General features: G+C 39.1%; 2 protein-coding genes across 8 annotated transcripts in view; one reads left to right on the top strand and one right to left on the bottom strand.

The window, feature by feature from the left end:
• The window catches only part of plppr5b (phospholipid phosphatase related 5b), a 34210-nt gene extending 15885 nt beyond the window's left edge, over window positions 1-18325 (top strand). Inside the window, exons 3-7 of one of the 6 annotated variants that reach the window (XR_009204381.1) lie at window positions 1117-1367; window positions 5824-6000; window positions 11182-11301; window positions 11535-13160; window positions 13504-15919. Coding sequence is in view for 3 of the 6 variants with exons in the window: in XM_058386790.1 (XP_058242773.1) it covers window positions 1117-1367; window positions 5824-6000; window positions 11182-11301; window positions 16592-16687 (644 nt within the window). In the remaining 3 variants the exon portion in view is untranslated. Of the gene's footprint in view, window positions 1-1116; window positions 1368-5823; window positions 6001-11181; window positions 11302-11534; window positions 13409-13503; window positions 15920-16591 lie in introns of those variants that run through there. The other 5 variants (XR_009204380.1, XR_009204382.1, XM_058386774.1 and 2 more) reach the window with 5 other exon arrangements.
• Window positions 1-25597, bottom strand: part of LOC131351343 (uncharacterized) — a 34966-nt gene extending 9369 nt beyond the window's left edge. Inside the window, exons 1-5 of one of the 2 annotated variants that reach the window (XM_058386747.1) lie at window positions 24246-25597; window positions 23351-23452; window positions 21521-21585; window positions 18451-19289; window positions 16058-16467 (exon numbers count right to left, since the gene is read on the bottom strand). In XM_058386747.1, coding sequence (XP_058242730.1) covers window positions 16303-16467; window positions 18451-19289; window positions 21521-21585; window positions 23351-23385 — 1104 coding nt within the window. In that variant the 5' untranslated portion in view covers window positions 23386-23452; window positions 24246-25597 and the 3' untranslated portion in view covers window positions 16058-16302. Of the gene's footprint in view, window positions 1-16057; window positions 16468-18450; window positions 19290-21520; window positions 21586-23350; window positions 23817-24245 lie in introns of those variants that run through there. The other variant, XR_009204376.1, reaches the window with a different exon arrangement.
• Between the last annotated feature and the right edge of the window lie 147 nt (window positions 25598-25744).

The raw sequence follows: 25744 nt of genomic DNA, 5'->3' as shown, positions 1-25744 counted from the left end.
TTAGGAGGTGTAATAATGCCATTTAAATGCATTCTGTTTGTGCTTGTGAACGGAGTCTTCACTGACTCATACAACCATCCGGTGGTTAGAATAATCTCTATGATGTAATACTGGCTGTGTGATTTTGGCTTTTTGAGTACATTTGATGTAGAGAAGTAGAAACCTGGCAACAAGTATGTGGCATTTCAGCAAAGAAGAAAGAAACAAGGCATCCTCCAGTGAATAAAGTAAAGGCTTGATGTAGTTAATGGTCTGACGGCAGAATTCTTTTCAAAATGCTTTTCGCATGACGGAAAAAAAAAAGCTTTGTTAGGATGCACAGACAAAAGCTGATGACAGACAGGAAGTCTGTATAGAGCCTCTGTCCAGTTATGTGCTGTATGATCTTTGTTTGCAATCATAGCTTTCACCGAGCTCTGTACCATGACTGATCGAATTTTGCACCCTCAATTGATTAATATTCACAATAACTCCAAGAGTTTCTAGTATTCAAAAGTACAGTGTTGCACATACTGTACAAATCAATCACAATAAAATTATAACATTTTTAAGTCTGGCCCCCACCAATAGAAAGCAAACTGCATTAAAAGTGTCTATTCGATGTAACTAAGACACATTATTTCAAATTGTTATGCATTTAAAATGTCATGCAACAAATAAAATGAAATATTAAAAATATTTAAATATATATATATATATATATATATATATATATATATATATATTAGATACAGGCTCCCCGTGACCCGATGATAGATCAGATAAGTGGTACAGACAATGAAATGAAATGAAAATATTAGATATTGCCATGAAAACGTCTGCTATTTTTATACCCACCTTTATTCATAGTCTGTGTTAAATTAGCACCTTATCTACATAATAATAATCTTTACAGAAATCCTAGGCACGCTTTTTTTTTTTTTTTTTTAAATATATAACCTTACAAGGTTTAAAATCTTTATATAACCAGTGTAGATTTGGCAAAATATATTTAATATTTCACAAAGCTGAGGTTACAGTACCTTCAGTACAATCTCATTTATTTATGTTATACATTACATTCAACAAAACAATAATCAATCAGATTTGTTCTATTTCCCCTGTTTTTCCCTGCAGGTGTATACATGTTTGGCCTCTTCACTACCGACATCTTTGTGAACGCGGGTCAGGTGGTGACAGGAAATCTGGCCCCTCATTTCCTGACTGTGTGTAAACCCAACTACACCGCACTGGGCTGCCAGCAGGCCCTACGCTACATCAGCCACCAGGAGGCCTGCACCGGCAACGGGGAGGACATCCTGCGTGCCCGCAAAACCTTTCCCTCCAAAGAGGCAGCACTAAGCATTTACGCCGCGCTCTATCTTGCTGTGAGTATCTTCTTAACTTCCAGAAATGGTTCCTTCTCTTTCTTTTCCTCCACTGAGCTGAAGGTCGGCTGTGCATCTTGGACATAGTAATTACTTTTGATCACACAGTGTTCTTAACTGCTATTCATGCTTCTAGGAAGGATCTGACTTTTGTGTTAAGTATAGATACACACACACACACACACACACACACAGAGTTGTGTTCATTCATGCTTCAGGCAGCAGCAGGTTTGGTAGAAGGCTGCAATTTTTTAGTTGTAGCTGTATTGCTGCTGTATATTGTCCTGAGCCAAGGCGTTAAAGAGTATCTCTCAGTGTCAGTACAATCTTCACGCAGGGCTCTAATGTATCTTGAAGCAGTGGAGATAACACAACCGCTGACTGCTTTTGAAATGCAGATGTGGATTTCCGAGAGACAGATTTGCATTCTGTTCATCAGTATGAGAAATATTGAGATGGAAGGTGGTATACAATATGCGGTGATGACAGCTGTGATGTTTTTCCCTTACATGTTAGAGAGAAAAGGGAACTCTGAGTTTGCCGTCTCTCCTTTCTGTCAACTGTAAAGTAAGATAATATGTAGATAGATATTAGTCTATACATTTCCAAGGGCCTCAAATAGAATAATGATCTAAACATCTTTAAATCACATTTCCTCCTAGGGATTACTGAAGAATTTTGTAGTATATTATTTTTTATACAAAGTTTTTTTTTTTTGTCAAGTGCCTCTCATCTTCAGTTCTATTGGAGGAGCTATGGCCTTATCATGCTTCATTTGTTTCCATCTCTCCCACTTCGCTTGTGGTTTAGAAATACGACCACCCTTATAGCGCCAATTCATTTCTTGATTTACACTCCAACTCTGTGTAATGAAAAGCCATGATTAGAGACACCCTGCACTCGTGAATGAAAAGCGAAGGAGACAGAGGATTCAAAATTGTTAGTTAATGAGCATCTGTTTCATTTGGGTCCCATCTCATTTCTCACGCAGCTCCAGGTGTGTGCTTGTGTGGGCCCACATCTTCATCTCTACAGGGAGAGAGCTTTTCATTCTTTGCTTGTACACTAGACCAGAGCTGAGGGATGAGGGCTGATGGCTTACCTTCAGAAAAATGCTAAGTTCAGTGTGGGAGGCAAAAGTGTAAGATGGCAAAGCTTTATTTGGCCTATTTACATGGACCATTTCAACTCATCATATCACATCATATAATATTGGGTACAGTGTAGGCCAGCTTGGGTAAAGTTTTTATGTTTGTTTCTGGTAGAAATCTACTGTTTTAGTTTGTCTGACTGAATTATGAAGCAGATAGTTGGATCAAGTACAAGTGCACCCTGTTGTGTAGGAGGACAGTCCTGCATGTTCTGGCCACACTGTCACCACAAATTAGGCATAAAAAATGTATGACTTGTATACAAGGGTACATTTGATAAATTTCAGTCCTGTTTGTACTCGGGCAAATAAACAACAGCATTAGAAATGCAGCGTAGAATGTAAAGTCCAAACCTAAGGGTGCCGAAAAAACAATGTTTCAAAGAAATGACAAATGTCTACAAGAGTACAAAAAAAATCATAATAAAATCCCAATCCAATGAACTGCTAATTAAGTGAGCATGTAAATGGGCAAAGGTCCAGATGAAAATTCTTATAACAGGGTTAAATGAAATACAAAATATTTTATGTCATTATGTGATGTAATGCTGACTAGCCTCCTTGTGGGCCAGCGGTAGGATCCCGCTCTCTCATTGCCGTGGCCCGGGTTCGATTCCCAGGCAGGGCGCTAACCTAGCCACTGAAGAATTCTCAGTGCCGGTCCCAAGCCCGGATAAAATGGGAGGGTTGTGTCAGGAAGGGCATCCAGCGTAAAACCTGTGCCAAATTGATACATGCAGACCAAATGATCTAACAGCAAACAGGGAGCAGCCGAAAGAACAACAACCACTGATGTAATGCTGACTGTGTAGTGAGGAGAGTTAAGGATGGAGGAGATGAAGAGCTGAAACTTTGACAACTTAAATATTCAAGCCTCCAGTTTGCCCATAAGCACTACACATTGATCTGATAGTTTTAGTGCTGTACGGTCACAGGCATATATCTATCCAGAGGAAAAACCAGGAAAATTGTGTAAATTTAATGTGCTGGACCTTTGAGTTCCAGGCAATAGCATGTTTGTGGGTTAAAGTTTGAAGTGCAATAAAAGATGTTTACAGAGGTAAGAAAAGTGTGTGTGTGTGTGTGTGTGTCCCTCTGAGAACAACTTGTGCAAAGGTTATACCTAATTTTGTTCTTGCAACCTTTGTATAAGCATTTTCTTTTAGACTATCAAGTCATTTTTGTAGGTCATAAGAATTTCTTATTTTATCATGGAACAGACAAAAAACAAAAGCTCAGTCCTGCTCTTTGTGAACACACACACACACACAATGATTATACACAATAAACCTTCTTGCACATGAAAACATTTAACAGGAGTTGGACCCATGTGCCTAAAAAGATCACATATTTAGTACTGAATATGAATTTTTGAAGTTGTCTAAAAATCAACTGATAAACACCACCTACATAACAACAAGCTGTTTGAAAGCAAAGCTCTCTGTAAGAGAACCCAGTAACGTAACACTTTACCAACTGTCCATGGGACTACATCTGGCACTATGTGCCTCGGCCAAATCAGACCAAACTTTTTACACACTTTTTTTTTTAAATGCCAATAACAGAGACTGCATGGTGGTGGACCATTAACACTTTAGGGTTGTTTTGTGGGTGGGGTTCAGCAGTTCTTGTGAAGGCAGATGATGTTATAAATACTAATAAGTACCAGGATATACACTCATTCATGCAATTATCCAACCGACTAATCATGAGGCAGCAGTACAGTGCATAAAATCATTCAGATACAGGTCAGGAGCGTCAGTAAATGTTCAGATTAATCATCGGTAACATCCTCTATAGTGTGAAAAAACATCCAGTGAGCTACAGTGCTGTGGGAGGAAATGCATTTTTGATGAAAGAGATCAGAGGAAAATGACCAGACCAGTTAAAGATGACAGAGCAGCTATAGTGAGTCATATAACCACTCTTTATAACCGTGATGAGCATCTGAGAAACCAAACACAGCATAAGACCTCATCAGGTTCCACTTCTGTCAGCCAAAAACAGGAATCTGAGGCTACACTGGGCACAGGATACTGAACAGTTGAAGACTGGAAAAAGACCAAGTGATGTTTTTTCATCAAGGTCACTGAGACACTTTTTCCCCATTCTGATGTGTGATGTGAACAGTAACTAAAGCTCTTGACCGGTTTCTGCATGGTTTTATACACTGTGCTGCTGATTGGATAAGAGCATGAATATGGTGGGTTATAGATGTTTCTCTTGGTGGCAGAATGAATCGGTTTCAGCGTGACATTTGTGTCGCAAAAAAGTAAAAAAAAAATGACATGATGCTGCATTATAACCAACACTAGCGAGAGTTTACTGTAAACTGGGTCAGGCAGATTAGCATACATGCACTACACAATCCACTCCATGCATGTGTAAACGTTTGGCAGTGCCTGTTCAACAGATTTCCACATTGATTTGCTTACTGTAGTTTTTTGCATTGCGGTGTTTTATACTCGCCATCATCACTAATGCTTTATAGTTCCTTAATTATGTTTCATTTCAACAAAGCAATAAAAGGCAAATTAAATGAGCATGATTTTAATGCGGTGGGATTGGAAATAAAATCAAGTCCTTTTGTATTGTGGTTTTGATTTTCACCCCCATCGTGTGCTTTTTTGATTCAATTCAGCACCTCCGTAGCTCAGATTTAAGGTATTACACTAGCTGATTCCTCAAGAATGAGTGAAGTATTTGCACAGCTTCAGTACAGTGATTCCTCTAGAATGGGAAAATGTATGAAGATAATTTTTTATTTAAGTGCCATCTTTGTGCAGTGCATCAGCTGGCCGGCAGACAGTCTTGCCTCAGGCTCTGTGTCTGGCTCTCCTCTCTCACTCAGTCAGCCCGATTTAGCTCAGACCGTTCAGCAGCTGCACACTGCTTGCACTTAATTCAGGTCATGTATGTTCATGTGCACACACACTCCTGAATCTTGGTCTTTTACATGCACAAAAAGCGCTCTTATTGTGTATTTGTTATTGATGTACCAACATACACAACCACAACACTTTCATAATATTCCACATAGACCGTCTGGCATTTACAGGCCTGGCAGGATTACAGATTTTCTAATGCACATTGTCAGCAGTGAGAGCAAAACTAGTGCTAGTAGGTGTGTAGCTCCCAGTCGTGATATTTTTCCTATGACTGATACAACACAGCGTTTCCTCTGTCAAGGCACTAAAGCTGAACTAATCCATGTTTAAATGCTTTACACAACAACTGATAATCCACCTGAGATGAAGATTTGAGCTGAGGTGAACCTGGATCCTTCTTCCTTTCTTTTCTTTTCAGATGTACATCACTTGCTCAGTGAAAGCCAAAGGCACTAGGTTGGCCAAGCCAGTCATGTCTCTGGGGCTGATGTGTCTGGCCTTCCTGACAGGGATCAACAGGGTGGCAGAATACCGCAACCACTGGTCTGATGTAATCGCTGGCTTTATCATCGGCGTGGCCATTGCCACCTTTCTGGTAAAGAGCTGTGCTTCATTTGTCTTATGATTTTTGTCGTATACGCTGTCCCATTAAGCTTAATGGTAAGTGGAAAATCATTAGGAAAATGTCAATCACCAGACTGTCATGGAATTACAAATTATGAAATAAATAATCATCCTAAATGCTAACAAATAAATGCACCAGGAAATCATGAATTAATTCATATCACTCATTATAATGAAATATTACTCCATCATTTTCTTTTCACAGTAATAATTTTATAGTCGTTCATTTTTATTTTGTATTTGTTTCAGAAAGGTTTTAACACCACTATCATTTTTTTTTCTTTCTTACTGTCACTTTTCAGATATAGTCAGAAGTGGTGGATTAGACCCGTTCACTGATTAGCTAAATCTGTGCTTGAAGAGAAATGATATGCCAGCTGTTTAAAAAGAAATCTGCCAAACGGCTCAAAATAGAATCTGCTGTTAAGTCATCACTGTCTCTTTTCTGCTAAACATCTCACCTTAATATTCATTCAAATTCAACAGGAAGTGTGTGTTAGAATAGCACTACCAGACCAATCAATGAACAGGTCCAACCTGATAGTGGTGAGTGACAACATTATTCAAAAAAGATTTTAAGAAATATTAAATATTTTACAGTAAACTGGTGCAGCTGGTAGCGTTACCATTTCACAGCTCCAGGATTCCCAGATTGATCCTGAGCTTGGGTAAAAGTGGATTTCTGCACATTCTCCCTGTGTTTGTCTGGGTTTCCTCAGGGTTGTCTAGTTTTCTCCCACTGTCCAAAAACATGCATGTAGGTGGATTGAGAAAAAAACTGTTGAAGGTCTTTGGACTGTATTGTGCATAGTGGAAGTGACCTTTAATTCAATATAGTTAACAAAAACCTCAGTGACATTTTTTTAAATTATTTTTATTGTAGTAAGTGTCAGCAGATGTCCTGTGCAATGATACTATAATTGTTTTTAAATAATTTGTTATATATAATATGTGTGAACATTCATTCACAAGAAAGCAACACACACAGTAAACACACAGGGTGAATGTGCCATTCTGGCTGGTGTAGGTCAGGCTGTTTCATTCAGTTCTCCTGTGTCCAAGCAGCTCTCCCTCTAGTCAAACATACCACAATCCAGTCATATATATATTTACACATTTAATATGTATTCCCTGAATTTATATACTATATTTCTGTAAAGCTGCCTTGGGACAATGTCCACAGTTAAATTCGCTATACAAATAAAATAAAATTGAATGAATTTTAGATGTAGCATGCACAGGAAGATGGATTATTTTTCCCCGCTGCATCAGACTGTAGATGTGTTATTGTACAGGTGAAATCCAGCTTGTTAGAGCTCTTTCCAAGCTCCCATAGTGTGTTATTGTGGGAGATGAATGCAGGAGCAGCCTCGACTGTGTTCTCTCTGTGTGTGTCACTTGTGCTCTGAGCAGCAGGGAACTAAAGTTGACCCTCACTGTAAACACTGTATCCTCTACTTATTACTTATGACCAAGCTGAAGAACTGGTGACTTTTCCAAACTGGTGCCTGGTGGTCTGTGCACACATAGCACGCACTCTGGTTAAACCTTTAGCTTGTTTAGGTCTGTCTATATATGGATATTTCATTATCAGCCTTAATAAATATGTATGTGGCCTGGGTGTTGCATTTAAACCTCAGTATATGATGACTATGCAGCATAGATGGGAATGTGAGGTGATGACCAGTCCACATTTAGCCTAGTAGTGCTTACAGAACTTCATTACAAGCCTCATCACCACTCAGTGGGATGTATAGAGACTCATGTTCATCAGGTGTCCAGTCTTATATATAAAGGGCCAGGAGAAGGGATAGTGGGGGTGCAGATTTTTATTTTAATCAGATGATTTTGTCTTTCAACAGACATTAAAGTGTGACTTAAGCCTGGTTGGAATGAAAACCTGCACCCACGTAAGCCCTTTCCAGATAAGACTGTACACTCTGGCTGTAGGTTTTACATGTGTTGGAGAACAGGATGATTTGTTTAAGATCTTTGGGAAGATTATCACTGGTTCTGAAAGCAGTCAGTTTTTCCATTTCAGAAAATATTATAACATATTCACACTTATTTTTTGGCCACATGTTACCTCAAGCATGCAGGCTTGTCTGTACATTTTCTAGAAAATTGCTTGTATATTTTTTAATGTCTGAAGGCACCAATGCAAGCTGCTGGGATAATGAAATGTCAGACTGGGCAATATCATAAAATCATATCAATGTCATGATAACTGATGTTAATATGTCACTTTGAAACACTTAATTAACTCGGGTACAGTGAAAGCAGCGGATTTAGCATAACATTTAAAAATGTCAAATTTGAGATTTCTAGACATGTTTTTTTAATGCAGCACTGCACTAACGTTTGCTGGCAGTTTGTCACTGATCCTATATACTGTGATCCATATCACAGATGTTTTCAGGTGTCTCTGTACTGCTTCTGTCTCGTCATCCTCTCCCAATGTCATGTTTTGCTTCTTCATTATATGTGTGTGCTGATATACTGCATATATGTTTGATTAATGCGCACAGGCTTGTGTGATTAAATCTGCATGTTGTGGGATGAAGAGACTTGCACCAGTGAAATACCGAGCTTAACTGAACAGGCTGTAAAGAAGTCTGAGAGCCAAGAGATGTTAGAGATACACAGTGACAGTGTGGAGGAGCTGCTTAGTCACCCTGGCACCCATCAATTTACTGCAGGGCCTTTAGGGAACTCAAGAACTCAAGATGGTATCGTTTTGGAGGGGAGATTATATAAATCGCTCGCACATGCCTTTCATTGTGCTAGTGATTTTCACCGATTTTCAAAAGAGATGAAATCTGTGAAATTTTCCAAAGCCTGTGTGTATTTTAACGTCTTGCCAAACTCAGAAATCCTCTATTAATATTTGATTGACAGTAATTAGTTTATCAGAGGCCAGATTGTGTCAGAACTGATCAGAGAGTAGGAGTGCTTTTTCTTTTAGTGGGATCTCAGTGACAGTTATATAATTTTTTTTTATAAAAATAAAGATCTAATTAAGGCTTCATCACTTAGTTTGCAAAAATCAGACAAAGTGATGATGACCTGATGGATCTACAGCACGTTCTAAACAGTTAATGTAATAGAGGTAACATCTTTTTTTACTCCTGATGTGTAGCCAAATTTACTGTACAGTTGCATTTGCTAGAACTTCTGTACCAGAAGAGTTACCTTTATAGTTTAGTTATTACCTTCATCATTTTTGCCCCTTTTGCTACGGCAGTAAGTGAGACACCTAAAGCAGAGTTCAGTTTAAACATGATCCAGTCCACCTAGCTGAAAGGACATTTCACTGAAAGGGAAAGGACACAGATGTGACAGACATGCATTTGCTTCCGGTTACGTTTACTTCTCTCTTACTTTCGCTATACAAATTTTGACCTGTGAATGCATGAGCCTCGCTCTTTTCTTTCTGTTATTTAGCACACATCCGGGAGAAATGTGTGTAGCTAGCATGACTCCTGCTTTCTCAGCAAAATCAATATGCTCTTCATGTGTGCAAAGCAACAGCATCACATGACCAGGTATTCTATATGTTACAAAAACATCTGATTGAATCATGGTGATGAAAATTACAAACAGGGGACTGTGTGTATTGTACTTTGCATTTGCGTACCAACACTCAGGCTATCCAGTGTGCCATGCATTGCCATTGAACTGATATTTTTTATATAGACGTCCTAATTTTCATTCGTAAACACACCGATCAGGCATAACATTATGACTAATATTGTGTTGGTCCCCCTTTTGCTCATGCACTGTGTATTCTGACCCCTTTCTATCAGAACCAGCATTTGAACAACAGTAGCTCAATGACCCTTGGCCATCCATGACCCTGTCGCCGGTTCACCACTGTTCCTTCCTTGGACCACTTTTGATAGATACTGCCCACTGCAGACCAGGAACACCCCACAAGAGCTGCAGTTTTGGATTTACCAATATACAACCATCAATTCAGCTAACACATGTTTTGTCATGGATGGTACTAGCATGAAGCCGGCCTGTCCACCCACATATGCCAGTGTTTTTGTGGTCAGATTTTTTTTTGCAGTTTCCTCTCTCTGCCTGATTTCTGCCTGATTTTGGCACCTCTGCTATACGTGTAATTCCACTGCAACAGCTGCAGGTATATTCATTACGTTCTCATTTACAAATAAAGAGACACTACTGTAGTAACTGTAGATCTCTTTTAAAGCAGTGTGCAATGTGCTCCAGGAATTTGCATGGGTGATGTATCAATATGGCTGAGTAAACCATTAACTATAAACGTGACCCACTTTGCTTTACAACAGTGTGCTTTATGGAAATCAATTATCAACACCATTTGCACACAGGTCATATAATGTACTGTTGCCATAAGCCTGAATTAGGCATTATTCAGTGCTCAGAGTGGAAATGTAGTGAGAAATTAAGCTGAGAGAGAAAGAAAGAGAATGAGTGAGAGAGAGAGTGGAGAGAGGGGGTACTGAAGTGAACTACTGCAGAACATCCTTCAATATTCATGAATTCTGGTTAGGACTGCAGGGCAGCTGTCTGTTAGCAAAATGAATAGAGGAATGGTAAAACATCTCATACAAATCACCGACACAGCCAAGCTCCACTATATTAAGCTCTTCATAATGTCATTTAGAGACAGTGCTCTCATAAATGCACACAGTAAAAGTCTAACAGCGTGTGCCACATTGTGCTGATTGAATAGTGGTTCGAGTCCCAGCATTCCCAATTAAAGAAAAAACACAATCTAGAAACATGTTGTGTTATGAATTACCAGCTACATGTGCTTGATGTATGTCTATATGGAACCACTGGGATGTAAGGATTTGACACATGGCCCACATTTCAGCCTTTTTTTTTAGTGTGACATCACCACAAATTCTGTCTGTCCATGATTTGTATGAATTTAGATTCACAGTATGTGTGTGCACTTCCTCTGTCTTCTCTTAGATCTGGTCAGAGGTAAAGCCTTTGCTTTGCGATGGTTCACATTAACAGAATGCTTATTTATTCATCTGTGGAAGGTTGTGCCTTTAGTGCATTTAGCTCTAAATGATATGCTGCTGCTTCCTCCCCAAATATAGGTATTTTAGGAAATAAACCACAAGTGACATGTGGCTGGTTTACACTGTTTCAGGTTGTGTGTGTGGTCCATAATTTCAAAGGAAACCAGATGTTAAGTGAAGACCCCCAGCAGGAGGACATGATGGGCTCGCCCAGGGTGGAGAGTCCCCTTGAAAAATACATTGCCTCGCAGGTACAACACAGCTTAATTTACCCACACTAACACTCACTCGCACACAAGCACTCTCATTTATGCTAAAATGAATGTTTGACCCTCAAAAGATACAAAAGAGACAATGTCACACTGTTGAATATTAAACAATCGAGAATCGAGATGTTTAAAATATTCTCAATGGCCGTCTTGCGTCCCGCCCGTCTCTGTGTGTATATGTTTGTGTGTGTGTCGCGCATACGGCCGTCCTTCAGATGGCTGAGCTAAGAGCGGAAGAGGAGGCGTTGACACCCCGCTCTCTGAAAGCACGCCTCCTAAGCTTCTTTGAATGGATCGGAGGCAAAAGAAGCCACTTCAACCACCTGCAGAGCACAAGGCAATAATAAACCTAGGAACACCTGTGTGAGTGCCGTACGCCAAGCCTCTGGAATACAGCTCAGTGTTATAAAATCCCTGTTTTTAAGCCTGATCACGTGCATTTAGCATGGAAAAACCACTGACCTGTTTATAATCAGCCTGTATCCAGAGTGTTTGGCCTGGCTAGCTGATTCATCCTGTCCTATATAGAGTGCTTTTCACTGTCCTCCTTTAAGTTGATGCAGACAGACTGGTATTATATTGTCTGCCTTGAACTTGGATTAGAACATCGCTGTTCTTTCACATTAGAGTGGCTACAAACCTGAACCAATTGGTCTAATACTTTTGAGAGCATCATTTGAGTCAAAGGTCAGCCAATAGATGTTGATTGTCCACAAGATATTTTTTAGCCATGTGTCTTGAGCTCAAGAATTGTTTTACTGGCTCTTAATGGGCAGATCTGGTAATAAATCTTTGTTTCCAGTGTAACTTTATTAGAACCTATGATTCACCCTGCCAGGGCCAAGCAGAAGTTGATATAATACATTTCAAAATATCCAATTTCTCCAGAGAGCCTAGGCTGAATTTAACTCCCCAGGCACAGCTGTCGTCCACGGCTGATCTGTGTACTGATTTAGCCCAAGTGTTTAACCATCAATTAAACCACATACTGCAGTCTTAACACTGAGCTCCCAGTTACAGGCTAATTACACCGTAAGTGTGGACCTTTAAACAAAATTTACAATAGTTAGAAGAAGAACATGTGCAAGCCAACGACTCGCTGTTTTAATCCCAGATTGCTGTGTTGATTTTTATTTATTTATTTTTAATCTGTTTAGTTTGCAGATTTGTTTTGTTGCATGGGGTGGATTGTGTAGAATGAGAATGATACTGTGACCAATAAAAATGCTCATGACTCCCACCCCCCACCCCCCAGGTTTTGTTTCAAGGTTCAAGAGATGCTTATCAGTGATATTTGTCTTTGGTGACAAAGCACACGTAGATGAATAGCATGTGAGAGAGGACGTTGGAGGACAGTGACATACCCTATTCTGCTCAGCTGTTGACAAAAACATCCCTTAGCTCAGACTGCTGTCACAACCTATAATAGAGATGAAATGTGTTCTCATGAAGGGGAGTGAGCAGACTGAATGCAGTGTACTGTTGTATTGCAGATGCATTTTAACTATAAATGTCACTGATGACCGGATTCATTTTGTCCACTCTAAGGACCAGTGTCTGTACCTCTGTGTGCTATTTGGAGTGAACAGTGATCATAATCACACGGTGTTGTGACTGGTGACAAAGTTAAAAAAAATTCATGTTTAGAACCGGTATAATTAGTATATGTAAGTGCAGAAAACAAAAAGCAGTGCTTCTTTATTGAGATATTTGTATATCCTGATCTCTGACAGCTCTCCTTCACTGCTATGTACAAATTGTGTTCCTCTGATACAGACTCCTTTGCTTTCAGATTTGGCCTGCAGACAGGGGTTATTTGGCAGCTGAACAACATTATTAAGGTAGCACAAGGCCACTAGTGGCTGCGCTGCATGGCTGCATCCCCGGCTTTATGGTGTGCTTCTCCTTAACACCTCATCAGTTTCCAGGTGGCACAAAGCTAGAATGGCTGCTCAAAACAAATCCTACTCCCCTCTTTTTTACCACCAAACCAGCTCCACACAGCTGCCTGAAGATCAGAGACTAATCAGACTGCAAGAAGTTTTCATTCTAACATATTACAATGTCTGTATGTGCATGAGGGAGAAATGTAAGTCATTTTTAGACCGAGACACCGTAGCATTCGTTTGTTCTACATGGATGTCGAATGTATTCTGAAGTGCTTTAATTTCATCTCTCTCACAGAATCACATCGCCTTCGATGAAGTCACATGACCTTGAGTCAGCAGTGTGGCAGACGCATTGGACATCCACACTCTTTACCGTGCAGTCGTCATAGTCATGGTGCACACTACCCGCGCAAGTCATATCCTCAATGGTGGTGTTTTGGATCACACTCCCCAACAACTCCTCCCCCCTGCATATATGTGTACTGCTGTTTGCACAAGGTACCCCCATACGACCACACGCATTCGCCCTCTGGTTTGTGTTTTCTGATTGTGAGCCATGACACCTGGAACTCAAATCAACCCAGGATTCACTGTGTGTAGCTGGAGAGACTGCGTCTGTGTAAGACAACCAGAATTTGCCACTTATCAGATTTAAGAAGATATGAACTTATTGCTGTTGATGTGTGTATTTTCTTCTTATTTCCACACTGTATCATATGTATAATACATCATGCTACAATTTTTGTCAATATATATGTGACATAACGTTTAATTCTTTCACTTGAGAGTTACCCATGCCCAAACACTGGTCATAAAACCTTTTTCAAATCTGTTTAAGAAGTGCACTTTAATTAGCAAATTCAAGGAATCACAAAATCGAAAAACCAGAGGTTACGAACCTCATGATTCTAATGATACAGTCCATAGAGAAGCCTTATGGAGCCTGGTATAAGCACGTCCTGGCCTGCTGGGCATCCTCCTGTCCCTCATTCTGCTGAGTGAAGAATGGATCAGTTGTGTAGACAATCACCACTGCTCTTTTTAGAGGCATTCCAGGAAAATTTACTAAATCAAAGTTTTGCATAAGTCCAGATACAGGTCAAGAGCTTCGATTGCTGTTCACATCAAATATCAGAATGGGGGAAAATGTCATCTCAGTGACTCTGACCGTGGCATCATTGTTGGTGCCAGACGGGCTTGTTTGAGTATTTTAGAAAGAGTTGATTTGATGAAGTTCAACTCAGACACCAGAGCAGGGGGAAGATCTGGGATCCTGACCCTGGAATTTTCACGCACAACAGTTTCAACAGTAGCACAGAATGATGGAAAAAGCAGGGGGGAAAAAATCTGAGTGGCAGTTCCTCTGATGGAAATGCCTTGCTGATGAGAGAGGTTAGAAAAGAATGGACTTTGAACTGACAGGAAGGCTAACAGAAATAAGCACTCTTTACAACAAAGGTGAGCAGAAAAGCATGGCAGAAAACATCACACATCAAACCATGAACTAGATTGTGTACTACGTGACCATAGTGCTCACCAGGCTGGCCATTCTCCTCTGTCCTCTTTGATCAACAAGTTGTTTCCAACTCCAGAACTGGATGATTTTTTTTGTTGTTTGCACATTTTTTATATTCTCTTATGTGTGAAAATGCCAGGATCAGGAACCCAGATCACACCCCCCCCCATTCTCACGATGCATGAATGAGCAGGTGTACAGCCGCTACTATTAAAGTGGCCGATGAGCGTACATCACTTACTATAACAATACTTGAACCAGTGGTTAAGGTAAGACCATAATGCTGAAAGCTGATTCTCTTTCTCTCAGGCCTGTGTTATTTTTAACCTCTTATTGTTGTTTCTCATTTTCTATTTGCTTCTAATTTCAAGTAATTGGCATGTGATAGTTCTGTTATGTCTGGAGAGATGCCATAGATGACACCTGTAACATGAAAATCAAACCGAGATACCTCAGATGCAATGAATTCAATGACCAGATGTTTAAATCTTTATCAATCTAATCTGAAACACAGGGTGGAAGCAGCAGAATTGAATTGCAGTGAAATATTTGAGCTGTATGTCAGCCTCACTCCAGTAGCCTCTGGAAGATTAGTGTCCAGTCCAAGGTGCTACAGTACATGACGATGACTTTCTGCACTTACAAATGCTTTGCCAGTTGCAGTCGCCTCCTGCTTGCTCATGTGACCAGTTCATAGAAGAGCAATAACATTTAAAGCTTTCCCCACTGGCATGGACCCATGTTTCCTTGGAACATGGTCTATTTTTCTATCAGAATTCAAGCACTTTAAAACCACATAAATATCACCTGCAAACTAAAAGAAGATATCCATTACACAACTTTCAGAAGCACTTATAGTGTTAATCAGGATCTACTAATCTAACGAATGTGGACTAAAGTTACTGCAGTGCTTGTAAACAGTATTAAAGTCTAATTAATAAATAAGACACGAAGAGTGAAAATGCACATACAGTATAGTTTCTCAGATTTTTCTTACTGTTTATTTTCTCACGTTTGTACAGTATGTGTTGTGTGTCTTATAAAAGAACAAAAAGTGTATATTGTACCAGGTGCGATCTTCATCTTAAACGTAACAGACAGAAAAAATCCTGAGAATCTGTGGTATAACTTGTTGAATTACTGCTCCGATGACCGGAATTAATTTCTCATTTTAAACACTGATTTGTTTATAACATTTCTATTTTGCATTTTATTATTCACGACTCTTATTTTCTATTTCTTTACGAGTTTGTACAGAATCTTTGGTTGTTAAAGTGCGTGCTTACAACCTCCCGGACTTTTTTAATGATTCATTTTTTCCACCGTTCACCTGTGACATTCCCACTTGTGTAGCTGTTGGTTTCTGTATGAACGTTGCAGGTCGGCATCTTCTGAATTTTAATCAGTTCCAGCTCACAGCTTCATTAAAAATATTGCGTCTCATCAAACCATGACCTTTTACACTGTAGAGGAAATGTCTTTGAATAAAATATATTCTGACCTTGTTTGGCTGCTGTTTGCCAGAGTGACATGTTGAGAATCTAGAAAAAAAGTATTACGTTCTTCTCAAGGATGGATTCAGGCATTCAGAGTAGGAAGTGTCTCGAGACGTCTCTGTCCTCTGACCTGGGGGAAATTCACTGGTTTGCTCTGTAGTACTTGGAGAATGTGGAATAAAGTGATATCATGCGAAATGGCAGAGGACGTGCCGTTCCCATGGCATCCTGATGGACACAGCATGTCCTGAGATGCAAACACAGAGATGAAATGCATCAGCAGCCACGCATTTATATCTGTTATTCAGTAACCTCTATCTCATCTCATGCCCTTCATCACAATGCACTCATTTCTCTTATGTTGTTTTCAGGCAGAACAGCGAGATCTCCTCCTACTCTATCGCAGTAACCACATAAATCTCTCACTGAAGGGAAGTTGTTGTTGCCTGCCACTCAAGTCTCTCTGAATAAACAAGGTTTGTCATGAGCCACTGATAATATAATGCAAGTTTGGATGTGTATGTAGCAGTGAAATGCTGGACTTATACAAATGTGGCACTAGCTGGTGGTATTTTGTTAAACATCATTTATGTAAGTGACCTAATTGATATTAAGTTGTCTATGGACAAATCTGACCATAAAACAAGCTCACATAAATTCAACAGTTTCCTTATTCTTTAAATGAATTTTTGGTCACTTAAATTCACATCTGGTTGGAGTGCATGTAAATTTCCTATTTGCATTGCAGTTGAATCATCAGTGTCAGTATCATTAATAAATCATAAAAATATCAGATAAATCTAGAAAATCACAGCTGTATGCACGAGACCTTCATCCCTAAACTGTCGTGTTGAACATGGTTATGCAAATTGAAGACGTTTACAGAGGTTCAGACACGTAACTTTCTCAGCTCACTAGTCCTGCAGTTGAGTAACAAGGGTGTTTTTTTAAGGTTATTATTTAATATCAACACATGCATGGCTTGGTTTTATTCATTTTGATAGTCATTTCAGAGCTTCATTCATTTTCACCTTTTTGTTGATATGAAGCAAGGACTTGCTTCAAGGATTTATTTGTTTATGAAGGATACCTGAATATTGAATGATGTGTATAATTAAGCTTTATTTTATCTATTAATTCATTAATACAACACACACACACACACACACACACACTGATACACACCTGATGTACTTAGTTCTAAAATGAATAAAAACACAGCCTTTAATAGACTTTTCATAACCACCTATTACTGAGATTGGAAATGATTCAGGTTTCTGCCTAAATATGGTCTTAAACAGTATTATGATAAAATAACACACTTCCACACGTGTCTTTATTTGCACGTCAGACAAAAGCACCCGAGACTCGCTTCCCTGAAATGAACCAGGTGCAGATTCGTCTGTACGTCATTTTATGTGTTCAAATCTTGTTTCTACGCAACTGTATAACACCATTGTCTTCTTGAAGCCGGTATTTCAGTATTTCAGCATCTTAAGAAACAGAATCTGAAGCTTGTTTCATTGTGTTTCCTTATTCTGATTTGTACTTTGCAACAATGGCATTGTTTCCTACAGTGACACACACACACACACACACACACAGTTGCCAATGGTGCAAAATTGTTCATTAACCACATCTCCAGAAGAGTCAAAAACAGAAAATGGCTCATTAAAATGTTTTAATCTATAAATAGTTCTTAGTTTTTTCTTCTTCTGAACAAAAGGTTATATAAACCCTTTGTAGCCAGTACCTGTATTTATCCAATAATCATATTTATAATCACAATCAATGACAGGATGGATTATTCAGTGAGTTTTAGGAGTATGATCAGCACATTTCTACCAGTCACTAACTGCATCATTAAGATCTATTTAATGCCTATTATATTTATCTCCTTATTATTACATTATTTTTAGAGCTGTGAGCCCAGAGATTTTCAGATTATTTTGTTAAATATGGTGTTACAGTTTTGTTGGCACTTTGTTAGCACATCTAAATATTGTGATGCATGTGGTGTTTGAGCATTGTGAAAAGCTTCTATTCCTGATATATTTAGCCATATTGCTGACCCTACTACAATGCCCATGTTTGACACTTTTTTGAGTTTAGAACTGATGCTTATACTGAGAGAGAAAAAAAAAGCAAAACATCTGACTAATACAGTGGCAAAAGCTGTGATATTCTTTGGTGTGATAAAGAAAGATAAAAGGAGAAAGTAGCCGCTTACCGTCAACCAGCTCACATTGTTTCTGTGTAACTTATGACCACTGTCTTGTTCCAGTTCCTTGCCACAGACTTCTGCTTGTGCTGCACTCCACAAACAGCTATACACGTCTTGGGTACATGGGTCTACTAATGTAGCTGGCCTTGTTCCATCTTCATTCAGCAGGCCTTTGGATGCTGCTGTCCAGCAGAAGCTTTTCTGCACATGTCGGTTATGCACCTGCTCTCCTTTATGACCCACAGCTGGCCTCTGGATCACTGGCCTGTGTCTGCAAGCAGGAAGCACATTTTTTGGTGACTGCACCCCCAGATATTCCAGTCTGGCCAAGCTCTTCTGGCACCATTCCAGTCTCTTGGCAGCTGGCCATTTGCAGAGATGCAGAGGTTCAGCAGGTTTTGCTTCATGGTTCATTGGAGCAAATCCTTTACATCGCCAGGGCACCGATTCCTCAGATGTCTGCTCACGAGTGGCAGAAGCCCATCGTATTAATGGCTGACTCCGTTTTAGCTCCGAGATGCTTGGACTGGGGCTATGAACGATATTTTGTTTATGGGTCATTGAGTGAGTGGACGTGGAGTTTATTTGGAAAGATTCCATGTCTGAAGTGCTTTGGCTCAAATCGTTGGGCCTTGCTGGGAGAGCCACAGGAGATTTATTAGAGGGAGCATTATCTTGCGATGTGTCACATCTTGGGTGTAATGTTTCTGCCACATCGTTCCCCTCTGAGCCAGAGAACCAGGACGTAACAGTTAAATGAGGCGATAATACAATGTTCCTTTCATCCAAATATCTGCATTTCACTTGCTGTTTAGATTTCTGCCAGACTTGAAATGCATTAGCGTCTGCAATGAGAGAATGTGCTTGTGTTAACTAAGAGAAAGGAATTAAGGAATCTTTCTGTGGAGCCTCAGTGGGCAGGTCTACACCTGAATTAAATACCAAGCATAAATATTGACACTTAAGGCATTCAGTGAATAATTATGTGATGAGCAAGTAGGCAGTGATGCTTGTTGTCAACAATTAAAAGTTTTGCAGTTTCTCTAAACTCATCCTAATCAGCCACGCTGCTCCTGTGTATCTAGTTTGAAAAACAACAAAATCTGTTTTTTGGGGGGGAAAAAAACATCTCACACAGCCCTCTGTCTCTCTCTCCCTTGTGGCCAGCTTGTTTGTGTGTGGTGTGAGTGTGTTCAAGCAACTACATTAGGGATGCTGCGAGTCCCCGGCCTTGTTAAGCTGATGATTAATCACAGGCTCCCACTATAAATGTCAGAGCTAAAGCTGCCGTGGACTGGCTCTGATCGATGACTTATTCTCCGGCTTTCTTCCGCAGTGTTAGCCCTGTGTGACACAGAGGGACAGGACACCACTCATTACTCCCAAATGCCACTGAGCCACAGGTAGATGAGGCAAAATTCTGCTTTAAAATAATTCAGTTTATTCATTCAATTCAATTGTTTGCTGAAGAGAGATCCAGGGCTTGGGGGAAAAAAATTCTCCTGAGGGATCTATTTTCTCAAATATAGTCCTAACTGATTGCGAGTCATGTTTGAAATCAGCCATACACCTCTGTGTGCTTCACACATAATGGATGCTTCCTGATCCTAGCATGGAATTCAGTATGGCAGCAGGGGAAGGAAGTGTAATTGGGACCACTCACAGTCAATACATTGGGTCAAACAGTGCCCCTATTTTTGACTGGCAACAGGAAACACCAGTAGCTATACTCCCTGTCGCTCCTTTAAGGTATAAAGGAAATATGTCAAATCATATACCAAAGCAAAAAAAAAAAATCTGACGCATGACTACAGTACCAGTCAAAAGTTTGGACACACCTTTTAATTCAATGTTTTTTGTTTAGGGATTTATTTTCTACATTCTAGAACAATACTGGAGATTTCAATACTGTGAAATAACACACATGGACTTAAGTAATCCATATGTAATGACAACAAAAAACAGTCAGTTGTTATTTTAAGACACGAAGGTCAGGTGTTCTGGAATAGTTCTTACAAGAACAGTATTGTCAAGTGCATTTGCAAAACCCATCAAGCACCATGATGAAACTGGCTCACATGAAGTCCCAGGAAAGCAAGACCAAAACTTACCTCTGCTGCAGAGGAGAAGTTCATTTAGAGTTACCAGCCTCAGAAATCACCAGTTAACAGCACCTCAGATTAGAGCCGTTATGAAGGCTTTACAGAGCATCAGTAGCAGACATATCTCAATATCAACTGTTCAAAGGACATTATTGTGGATTTCGGCCGCCTTCAGCATTGTTTTACAATGTAGAAAGAAATAAACATCAGGAAAGATCATGGAATTAGAAGATGTGTCCAAACTTTTGACTGATAGTGTACCTTTTGTAGTAACTGTGTCAAATGCTTCTGGATGACAGATTCGAAGGAACAACATGTGATATGAATTGATTGTGATGTGTTATGACTTTACTGATAAGACTCACATGTTGAACATGAACATTGTCTTGACACAAAACTCTATATTTGGTAGAATTTGGTTGCCACTCTGAGAACACCATCCCCACTGTGAAGCATGATGTTAGGAGCATCAAGCTAAGATATTCTTGGACCCTTGGCTGCTGTTCTGGCTAATACCCTCCTTATACTTTTATGAATGAATGAATGAATGAATGAATGAATGAATGAATGAATGGCCTCCTCTGGGTAGAGAGAGGGGGATGTGGTAGCTTAGAGGTTGCTTAATACTTGCGCAAGGCACTGCACTGTAAATAGAAACATTTCATATCGTTACATTTTTTAACCCATCTTTATAATTTAGGACCTGATGTTATGTGTCATATTTATATTTATATGTTATCATATCATATTTAAGAAAAGAATGGAGGAAATACTCCTCATATTTCTCATACACTCACATATTTATTCACGATTTTAAGCAAGCACCATGGTTTATGTATTGGTGAGCATATTGATTTTACTTTGCTGTTGTATTATTCCCTTTACATGCTCATTATTTTTGCGGTATTTTGCTTTTAGCACGTTTACTGTTACGTGTGTTGAATCAGTCTGACTGAAAGGGTTTGATTGCTTACCATTCAGTGCATTGTCTGCATCAGAGCTCTCCCAGCCAGTGTACAGCTCTCTCTTTTCATCTTTCCTGTTGACACATCAGCAGCAACCACGTAAAGTCAAAGATATGTTCTGAATGCTTTCATTAGAGTGCTTCAAGCTTTTTTAAAGTGCTGTGTAAGACTTTACATCAAAAACATCTCTTAGACTGTAAGGTAATATCTTGTGTAGTAAAAACAAAAAGGCTCTAAGACTGACAAAGTTTCATTAGGTGCATATTACCTACTTTTAAAGTAAGAAAAATGTTCATTGAGACATGTCTGGAGGTGTGATTTGTTCGTCACAAGTAAATACAAATGATGTATTGTGCCATCTTTGAGACAAAGGGCTTAACCAACTCCATTGTATTCAGTGGAGTGTCTGATGGATTACAGTTGTTTTGGTAACAGCCATGAAAAGAAAGGTGTTTAACCACACAAAGGCATTACAGACCATGAACCGTACTGGTAAGCTGTGAAATGAACCGAACATTGAGTTTTCTATGAGCAAAATCAATGTCCATTTGTTGTACAGCTCATGAAACCTCTCACTCTGCAGCCTGTCCACTCAGTCCCCAAATGGCCGTAATCATTCCAGTGGAAAACGTCCCATTTCCACTAATCAGATTATTCCTCTGCACAAGTCCATGTTCACGTGTCAGAATGACACAAAATTGCTTTATACCACCAGGCTAACAAACCTTTCCTCAAGCATTCAGATATTCCCCTCTCAGCTCTACTTTTGTTTCTCTGTATTACTGAAATTCTGTCATCAACGCTTGTCCCACTTGGGTTTTTGCAGTCCTTTATTCTCTGATAGCTTTGAGGCAGAATCACTGAGGGAAAACCAAGGCAGACACACTCACTGAACTCATGGACAGCTTTTTCAGAGCATCTGAGAGCTCAGAGAGGAGAAAACAGAAATACTGCTGCATGATGAGACCTGTTCATTACCCCTTATTTTCTCAGGTCAGAGATCAGCCTCCAGCCTGCCTGAGCCGCTGCCTTCATCTAATTCATGCTTACAAGATGAGCTGAGATTCAACATGTCTTTATAGTCCAGTGAAGGAATTAAATATGCAACATAATATACAAAATAATAATATAATATACAGTGCCTCTCACTGGAAATATGCTACATCTGAGGCATGGCTACCTTTTATAGTAACTATGTCAAACATTTCTGGATGACTATTTTGAAGAAATAATGTAAATGCCATTCTTGTATTCGATCTGAAATTACGGATACGACTCAGATTGAGTGGCAAAAAGCTATACATGTCGTAGTTACTCTAAAAATAAAAAAACACCATCCCTAATGTGAAGCAGGATGGTTGGAGAATCAAGCTAAGACTTACCCTTGGCTGCTTCTCTTACTAATACCCTTCTTCTTCTTTCATGAATATTTAATGAATGATCTCCTCTAGGTAGGGTCATGGATGTACCATATTCTTTCCGTATTTTACTCATGTAATGTTCAAAGTTTGGGATTTTTTTTTAAATAAACAAACATTTTATTGCTATTTTTCCAAAACTTAATTTGACAGACTTCCTTTGATAGCTTTGCGTCATCATGATGCTGTTTATAATCTGAGCTGAGAGTCAACACAGCTTTACAGTCTAGTGAAGGAATTAAACATGCACCATAATATATAGAAAGTACTAATGCGCTGCTGTCATTTCAAGTCTTTAGTGGTAGATGGATGAGTGAGTGATGTAGATGTGAAACTGAAAGCTGTACAGTAGCTAAGTTGGATTTTATGTGTATATATTGTCTAAAAACATACTGATGATCAAACATAACAAGCAACATACCTTTTCTTCCTAGATTTATTTTCAGCAGAAACCATATTCAGTCGCACGCCGAAGTTTTATAATACTTGGAGCACTTGACATGAGTTCCAATCAGACAGCATACTAAGACATACAACAGGAAGAAGGTACTTGGTAACAGTTCATTAAATGCATGAGGAAAGCAGCAGGAAGTCTAGGAAACAGGTTCTGCTTGTAAACAGAAACTACAAAGGTGTGTGTTTTTGTGCTCTAGCTTAAGGTTTTCTTTAAACTACTACATCTACGAGTCATTCAAGGCTTTAATATCTTTATAAAAATATATAATGGCTTTACAGTATACCTGCAATGTGTCTATCACAAAAAAAAAGCTTTAATGTTTTAGTAAAGTTGAGTGCAAAAGTTTTTTTTTCCCCAAGCAAACTAAAAAAATATACAAAACTTTGGCTGGTCTTCTTAGATAATCTTTATGTTGTGTGCATTTGAAAAAGTAAAGTAAACCTTTTTAGTTTAGTCCATATATATATATATATATATATATATATATATATATATATATATATATATATATATATATATATATATATATAGAGAGAGAGAGAGAGAGAGAGAGAGAGAGAGAGAGAGAGAGAGAGAGAGAGAGAGAGTCTCCTTATACTGAAATTTTCAGAAACTCAGGAGCTCCTTTTTTACTCCTGAATTAACCTGATTTTAATCGATACCACATTTCTGTAAATGTTTTTGCAAACAAATACATTTGCTTGGATTTAGCTTGACACCTAGTATTCGCAGCAATCTATCTATTTCTGCACAGCATGTTAGTACAAGAACATCGCAAGAACAATTCAGACAGAGACAGAAAGTCAAGCTCACGGCATCATAATGAAAGTTTTGAATTCTAAGGGGAAAAAGCTTTTACCTGAAATGTGTATTCTACTTAACACCTCCTCAGCAGTAAGCTCCAGTTCTTCAGCCAAGAAGCAGCCTAGTGTTAATGACAGCATGCAAATGAACTCAGCTTCCAGTTTCCTCTCCTGTGACTTTTTCCCCACATTGAGTCAGCGAACGCTAGAGTCCCTATGCGCACATGCAGAATTGCAAATACTGTATTTAACCAAAGTAGGATTGAAATTGGATGGCCTCAACCCTCCTCTAATTCATGTAATGCACTTTCTAGTGGACTTTTATTGAACAGTGATTAAGCACAGGAAAGTGTTGTGCAGAACTGTAATTATCTCCCACAACAGTAGAATTAGAGAGTGCAAAAAGGTCAGCATAAGTGTAATTATGTAGCATAAAGTCCAATACATTGGTTCTGTAATTGAAAGGGGGGGGGGGCTTTACTGAACTTTCATTCTTAGCAGTGTGAGGAAGAATTATTCAGAAGTGACATTTAAATGATCTATTTGTGTAGGAACATCTGAAAAGTTTTAAAACTAATATAAATCAGAGTGATTTTATGAAAGGTTGTTTTTTTTTTTTTTACTGGGTAAGCACTTACTCTACTGATGCTCATGGCTAGAGAATAATCAGATAAAGGTAGGAATTCATGTATTATAACTTTTCACTGTCAGCGTAAACAACAGATAATGTTTCATGTGTCTAAAGAGTTATTTAGAAACCAGTTAGTATTACACTATGGCAGCTCTATTTGATTTCCTTCGGTATTACCCTTCTTGATATCATCTCATACTGTGACCTGGAGTCATGGTGATGAATCTATTCCCCCAAATCGGAGCTACAGTCTCACAGTGAGGCAAAACTTAATGAATAAACATGCAAAGTGTGAAGCTAGACATGTAAATTGGCCTGCCTTAATTACAGTTCAGTCAGTAGTGGAGTATTGGATGACTGGTCTCAGAAGACATGCACTGGTTTTGACACAATTTGGTTAAAGTATTTTTAGAGACAGTGCTGAAGGGTGAAATGGTTTTTGTCCTCATATTGTAGTTCTGTCGTCAGAGACAGAGCAGGTGAGTTCATCCTCACACAGCACAGACATGCAGAAAAAACGCTGCTCTGTCTGGTTTTACATGCACTGCTCTTGCTGTAGAGGCCATGCACCTATTCAAGTGCAGGAATTGTAGTGACAGGACATTTTTGTTAAGTGACAAAGCAGTTCATTGAACAAAATTCAGGTTTCTGGGGAGTATACAATGACAGCATATTAATGTTCCATTAATATTCCATGTACCATTAACGTTCCAGTCTTATAAATCAGAAAGGACAGTCCGTGTCTGGTGCCTTAACTTGTAAATTAAAATGAGTGTTCAGACAGCATGGGGCATAATCCTGCCTGTTTTTTCTTTCAAACCACAGAGACAGAGTCACTTTCCTACACTACATGTACAAGTTAAATTGCTGATCAAGGCAATGATTTTAGGGCACAGTGTTATTTGAAGAGAGCAGTTAAATGTT

Source organism: Hemibagrus wyckioides, linkage group LG01 (genome assembly GCF_019097595.1).
Source record: "Hemibagrus wyckioides isolate EC202008001 linkage group LG01, SWU_Hwy_1.0, whole genome shotgun sequence".
Classification (NCBI taxonomy): Eukaryota; Metazoa; Chordata; class Actinopteri; order Siluriformes; family Bagridae; genus Hemibagrus; species Hemibagrus wyckioides.
The sequence above is the reverse complement of the archived record's forward strand: the minus strand, read 5'-3'. Positions and strand labels throughout refer to the sequence as shown.